At 37.4% G+C, this 7,540-nt stretch overlaps 1 protein-coding gene across 1 annotated transcript in view; it reads left to right on the forward strand.

Annotated features, from left to right (window-relative positions):
- Positions 1–7,540, forward strand: part of LOC106879344 (transmembrane channel-like protein 7) — a 139,591-nt gene that overhangs the window by 70,793 nt on the left and 61,258 nt on the right. Inside the window, exon 4 of the mRNA XM_052969567.1 lies at positions 2,992–3,073. Within this exon, the coding sequence (XP_052825527.1) occupies positions 2,992–3,073 (82 nt within the window). The remainder of the gene's footprint in view (positions 1–2,991; positions 3,074–7,540) is intronic.

Genomic DNA, 7,540 nt, shown 5'->3' on the forward strand with positions numbered 1-7,540 from the left:
CGCACAAGAGCCAGTCCAGGGGCACTGGCAACGATCTCGCTCGAAAATCCTTACACATGTCACAGGCACAAGTGCCAGAAAGGCGACGCTGGGCACAGGTGCTATCTCAATTTCTCTTTCGCTTGTCCCAATAAGTCTTTGCAAGCTGAGTTTCGTGTCCAATAAAGGAGACGACGTTGGCACGGGTGCCAGTCGTCGAATTTAGTTCAATTATATATATATATATATATATATATATATATATATACACACACATATATATGCATGCACGCGTGCGCGCACACTCACTCACACACGTGCACACATGTATGTAATGGTAGTGTTATGTTAAAGGTGAAAATGATGTTGATGCTGACTCCAAAAAGAAAGACAGTGGCCGAAGTTGTAGATAACATATTTATTTCTTCATTACATATAATTAAAGCCAAACCACAATGGGCAGGCATAAAAAAAACAGTCGGAAAGCATATGAGGTAATGAGTTATATTTTCTTGTAAAAGGGTAGTTAACATTTGACTTACATATTCCCATATTCCCTGTTGATCTCGCAGCTGCAGCTAAATAGATCAAGTGATGTTGAAATGAAAGTGAGTGAATGAGAAAGTAAGAGAGAGGTGGACAAGACAACTATATCGCTGGTGGATTCCATAGTAGTCCTTCTATGATGTTCTGTCAAGACACATATTTTGAGCTGGTCAGCCTGCTCTCACCCACTGCCTTTTCCTTACATAATTTCGGTTTTTATAATTGCGCAAACTAGCTAGGAAAATCAATACACCATCATGACCGTAGTTAAATTAATGTAGGTCATTCATTACCTATCTGAACTTTCCATTGCACAGAAAAAGCCATGAGTCAAGTGAAAAACACATAGATTATCATTCTCTTTGGCAGGACAATAGGCTGTATGGCTAGGGAGAATTTCTAGATTCAGTTTCGGGTCTCAAGCAGGCAGGGCCAAACAAGGTCCTACATACATATATATATATATATATATATATACACACATATATAGTGACTGAGACCTTTGGCAATATACTGTGCTTGAGAAGACCTGTCAAACCAAGTGAGATTATAGTCATGGCTGATGCCAGTGTTTTGTAACTGGCATCCATGCCAGTGGTATGTAGAAAGCACCCACTACCTTGTTGGAGTGGTTGGCATTAAGAAGGGCATCCAGCTGTAGATACCTTGTCAAATGAAACTCAGTGCAGTTCCCCAGCTTAACTATTTTCAGCTAAACCATGTAACCCATGCCAGCATGGAAAACAGCCATTAAATGAATATGATGATATATATATATATATATATCATCATCATCATTTAATGTCCATTGTCCATGCTGGCATGGTTGGATGGTTTGACCAGGGCTGGTAAGCTGAGGGGCTGCACAAGACTCTAGTCTGATTTGGCATGGTTTCTATGGCTGGATACCTTTCCTAATGCCAACCACTCTGGGAATGTAATGTGTGCTTTTAAGTGCCACCAGCATGGGTGCCAGTTATGTGACACTGGCATTGGTCAAATTTTCTCGGTGAGGCCCAGAGCTTGAATGGTGCTTTTTACTTGCCACCAGTATGGATGCCTGTTATGTGACATTGGTATTGGTCACATTGTCTCCATGAGGCCCAACACTCAAATGGTGCTTTTTATGTGCCACTGGCATTGGTGCCAGTTACACGACACCAGCGTTGGCTATGACTACGATTTCACTTGGCTTGATGGGTCTTCTTAAGCATGGCATATCACCAAAGGTTTCAGTCACTAGTCATGCCTCCGCGAGGCCTAACTTTCGGAGATCACGCTTCACCACCCCATTCCATGTTCTTCTGGGTCTACCTCTACCACAGGTTCCTTCCAGTTAGTTTTATAGTTTCGCCTGTAGATGAAACTGTAACATCTTCATGTCATTTTTTTCTGAGCAAAATAGTATCAGCTGATTATAAGACCTCACTGAATGGTTCTTATTTCCTAGATGGATTTCCTAGATGACTAGTGAGCACTATCTACTTTTGACTATATTGGATGGCCTTGCACTCTCCTCAGTTTCTCTGCCTTTTGACAAATCTTGTTTTTCATCCACAGGGTGTCTAAAAATCACTCTTCTCACCAAGCAAGCTTGGTGGGTTTGCCAGTTTAGTCTGACCATACAACAGGTTGCACCAGGTTACACGTTATCAGTAACACAAGAGTGACCTTACATGATACGTGTGTGTGCATATACATACATTAGTTTCCAATCCAGAACAAAATAACCTGAATCAAAACAACTACCATGGCTAAGTCCTCATCTTGTAATCATACATACAAGAAGTCTGTTATTGTTGCTTATTAGTCAGCTTCATAATATATATCCTTTCCAATGTATCCTTCATGTATATTGATATACAATATATCCTTCTCAATATATCCTTTGTATGTATAGATATACAATGTATTCTTTCCAATGTAGTCTTTGTGTGCATAGATATATAATGCTTACAATTTGATTGTTGTAAGAGACTTCCTGGTCCATGTTCAGCAGATGACTGAGGATTTGTGTATAATGGCTGTGTCGTTAAGAAATTCACTTCCAACCATATAGTTTCAAGTTGTCTCCTCATATGAAATCAACATGAGAATCCAGTAGATGTCTGTCTGTCCCCCCTCTCTCTCCCCATTTATATATATATGTATGTATATGTATGTGTGTATGTATATTTATGCATGTATATACAGTTCAAATTTATAGAAAACAAAAGACGGATGAAGGAACAAGCAGGTGTATCAGTTATATATGGTGTGTGTGTGTGTGTGTGTGTGTGTGTGTATATATATATATATAATGAGTCACTGGCTTCTTTCAGTTTCCATTGGCCTGAGATTATAGTAAGAGATGCTTACCCAAGATGCTGCTCAGTGGAACTGAACCTGAAGCGATATGTTCAGAATACATATTTACTATTTATTTTTCCTTTATTTTCTCTTTCCTCGCACGTCTGTTCAATCTAGAAATGGAATCACTTTAAAGCAGATGTACGAAACAGTATGAAGACATGGGGCCTCTGGTCAAATTCTATTAAAGCCATCAAAGGTAATGCTTAAAATTCTTCAGAGACATTCCTCTAAATATGTTGTGTTTGTTCTTTGTCTTCTGTAAATTTGGCACAAGAAAATGCTTCCTCCTCTTCCACATCATCATCATCATTATTTATTAAGGTGGTGAGCTGGCAGGATTGTTACTGTGCTGGACAAAATACTTAGCATCATTTTGTCTGTCTTTATGGTTGGAGTTCAAATTCTGTCATGGTTGACTTTGCCTTTCATCCTTTCAGGGTTGATAAAATATGCACCAGTTGAGCACTGGGATAGAGTTATCTATGAGTTGGCATAGTTTGTCAATGTGGTTTTTTACTATATCTAGCCTATTTGCTTGTATAGCATGATCGGTTTGGATAATAAAGTCCCAAAGAACAGTGATGTCTTTATTTTCTTCTACTTTGGCAGGCTTATCTTCTCACCAGTTCTTCTCATTTGTGAGTCCAAATTTATGGCATATAATTCAGTGCAAATACTGCCAAGCTTATGGTGATTAATATATTCATTTGAGGCTAGCATAGAGCATCCAATGAAGAAATGATGAATTATTTCCCTGGCAGCACCACAAAAGCCTCAAGCAGGATCAGCACCATTTTAAAGAATGCTTGCTTGATAGTTTCCGGTGTGCAGACACCGATCCTGAGCTGCTATAATGAAGTCTTCTGTCCAGATGCAGCTAACCATTGAATGGTCATATATATATTTACATCAGGATCACTGGCCCTTGTAGTGTACTTGCCATGCAATGCCTTGTTTTTCCATGTGTTTCACAGCTCTTCTGTTTCATCTAGATGCACCTCAGTCTTGTTAATCCTCAGTTCCTGTACATACTTCTTTGCTTCTTCTAATATTTATTTAATTTTTTTTACTTGTTTCTGTCATTAGACTGTGGCCATGCTGGGGAACCACCTTGAATACCATTTTTTTTTTTTGAACTTTCATATTTGCAGACAAGTTTAAACTTCCAGTCATTGGTGTTCTTTAGATAGGTGTCTAACCGTACAGTTGCTATCTTTAGAGGCAGTTGAAGCTACATCAGTTCACATCCTCCATCCTTTCATGGGATGTATAATCTGTCTACATCTACCTTTGGGTGATGCATTATGGTGCATCATGAGGAGCTTGTATATTGTTGAATCAGTTTTACTGATCTCACTGACTGACTGTTAAAGCTGTAGGTCACCACAGATATAGCTAGAGTATTAATTGCATTGGTCCTGTTTCTTGCATTAAGTTTGTTCTTTAGGATGACTCCAATTCTATGATGATATTCCTTCCATATTTTCTCATGCATTTGTGAGTGCTGGATGCTATCCCCTTCACTTATACCTAAATATTTGTAATTTTTGGAGAGATTTAATTCTTTGATGATGGTACACTTGTCTATATGTATGTTATTCCTTTCCAGGAGTTGCCCTTGAAATAAGTGTCTTTAGCACATATGATGATGATGATGATATTTGACTTCCATAGTGTAATTTACTTCTTTTCTTGAAATACGACTTATTCAAGCATTACTAAATGAAAATTTCTTTAGTGCACTTGTATAAAGAACTATAATTGTCTAAGAAATGTCTTCCCTTGTTACTCAGAGCTAGACAACAACAACAAAGAAAAAAGAAAGATTTATTTCACAAACTCTAAAAATCTTATTTATATACTTTACATTTTTATGTCCAAAATGCCTACCATAGGTAACTATGCTAAACGACTGAACACAACAATTGCAAAAAAAAAATAATAAAACACTGCAAAATCAAAACATATGACTAAATGCACAAAAAGAAGGAGAGAATGAACTGTTTAGTGAATTGTTAACAGAAGAAAATATCCCAAACACGCAAATAAGTAGTTTTAAAGATAGCCATTGTAGTAATAACAACAGCGGTAGTGACTCTTACAAGAAGTAAGATACTGTGGTATGTCCATATAGTAGTTGTTAAGGCAAATTTTTCCTTAACACAAGCTGAACAAATAAAATTGTTAGACCAATTACAGTTATCAGAAAAAATATGTGGGAGAATTTTGTAAAACTAGGCAGCATTTTTTGCTGCTGGAGAGAGTAAAAAGAAAAATGCTATACCTTAGCTTATTAAAGGATAGAGTGGACTAAATTTTCTCTCATGTCATGTAGTACAAGTTTTCCAGGACATAGGAAATATCTTTTCAATAGAAAAAAGATAAAAATTATGGCACTATTTGCTGAAGACTAAGCTAAAACATAGGCTGAAATTGTCAGACATACATCTGACTGTACAAGGGTCAAAGAAATACAAGACTAACAATATAAAACATCAGCAATGATGTACCTTAGCAGCCACTTTTGTATCACAGTTGCATAAGCAGTCAAAACAGGACTAAATGAAAGGTGACACATGATCAAGGGGCATCAAAACGTATTTGCAAGTTCAAACAACCCTTGAAGGCTGCAAAGCCACACCAGAATTGTTGTTCCTGTAGATGTGAAGACAAATCATCATCATTCAACGTCTGTTTTCCATGCTGGCATGGGTTGGATGGTTTGATTGAGGTCAGGAGAGCCAGCAGCTGCACCAGGCTCTGATCTAACGTCAACCACTCCAAGAGTGTAGTGGGTGCTTTTTACGTACCACTGGCACAGGAGCCAGTCAGGTGATACTGGCATTGGCCACATTTGGATGGTGCTTTTTACATGCCACCAGCAGGGCAGAAAACATAGCTGCTGCATTTGTCAGGGTAAAAGTTATCTCAGAGCTGGATGCACAAAAGAACTGGTAAAATTAAACAAACAAGCACAAAAAAAAGAAGGAAAACAAAAATACTGAAGATCAACAGCAATAGCAAGAGCAACAAATGCCAGTTTCCTAAGTACCATCAGCCAAAACTTTGGGAGTGGTAATTGATATACCTTTATACCGAGTGTCAGAATAGATAAAAAGCAAACACCTTATTTCCTATTAGTGCCAATCTGTAGTATCATGCCATTATGATGCAATGAGAAAGAAATAACTGTAGATGAAAATTTACAATTTAGAGAAAATAGAAAAGAAAAAAAAATTACTGAAAAGAAAACTCAGCGTAAAACAAACCATGAAAACAGGTGAGGACGAACAATTTCTTTGAAATTACAACAAAATCTCTCTTCAAGAAAATAACAAAGAAAATGAAAAGAACAAAGATGAACTAATATTCAGTGTTCCTTGAAAATCAAATTAACAGTTAATAGAAGAATTACACATTTATAGTGCCAAAGACTATGCAAAGAAGTTATGACACAAAAACACTTCAAAATGTAAATAACATGCAAAAGGTAGAATATTAGTAAAACTATGTCATTACACTAAATTTAAAGTGATTACCATTATGATGATTTTCAACACCAAACATTTTTAAAAAATTGGTTACTGGAGCATTCAGTTGTATTGGATCATCTCATAAATAATACGTTTTTTCATACTTCTTTTATTTTTCAAAATTAAGATAAACAAAGTTATTTTTTAATCTAAAATATACTCTCCTTCATTTTCTACAATGCTCTTCCATCTATCTGGTAGACTTGCACGGCCTCTCTTTCCAAAATTCACTTGTCCGTGATGAAAAATACTCCTCCAGTACTGTTCTGACCTCTCTACAGAATTCATATTCTTTTCCATCCAAATGATTTTGAAGTCTGTGGAATAAATGATAATCAGATGGGGCAATGTCTGGTGAATATGGTGGGTGGGGGCATCGTTTCCCATTTAAACTGCTCCAGCCTCTCTGAAATGTCGTCATCACTGTATGTGGCCAACCATTATCCTGATGGAAGAACACATTTTGTCTTGAAACCAAAGATGGTTGTTTTTCTTCTAGTGCTGACTTAATCTGCTCAAACTGCTCACAGTAGATCTCCTTTGTTATCGTTTGGTTTGGGTTTAAAAGTTCAAAGTGGACTACACCTTTCATATCCCACCAAACAGATAATAACACCTTACGTGGGTGAAGACCTTCTTCAGCCTCGGGTGCCAGTGTTTTTCTTTTCCCTACCCACTGTCTTTGGTGCTTGATATTTTTATAGAGAACCCATTTTTCATCACCTGTCACTATTTGGTTCAAAAAAAGGTTTATTTGTGAGACGTGACAGCAAAGAAGAGCACACATTCACATTCCTTGCTATACTCATTGGCAACTCTCACCTTATTGACAGCATCCCTGTACATGGTTTGTACAGTTCTCACTAACCACTCATCTGTTCCTAGCTTCTACATTTTCCACCAGATAAGGAAGCAGGGAACCCTGTCAAAGGCTTTCTCCATGTCAACAAAAGTCAGATACAGAGGTTTATTTTTGGCCAGGTATTTCTCCTACAATTGCCTCACTGATAAATTAGACTCCAGTGAAACATTGGGATTGATGTAATCGATTAGTCCCCTCCCCCAAACAGAGAGTATGTTAGTACTGTGAGGTAAGACAAAAGTATTGCTATTATGTTGTGTAGTTAGTT

Source organism: Octopus bimaculoides, chromosome 7 (genome assembly GCF_001194135.2).
Source record: "Octopus bimaculoides isolate UCB-OBI-ISO-001 chromosome 7, ASM119413v2, whole genome shotgun sequence".
Lineage (NCBI taxonomy): Eukaryota > Metazoa > Mollusca > Cephalopoda > Octopoda > Octopodidae > Octopus > Octopus bimaculoides.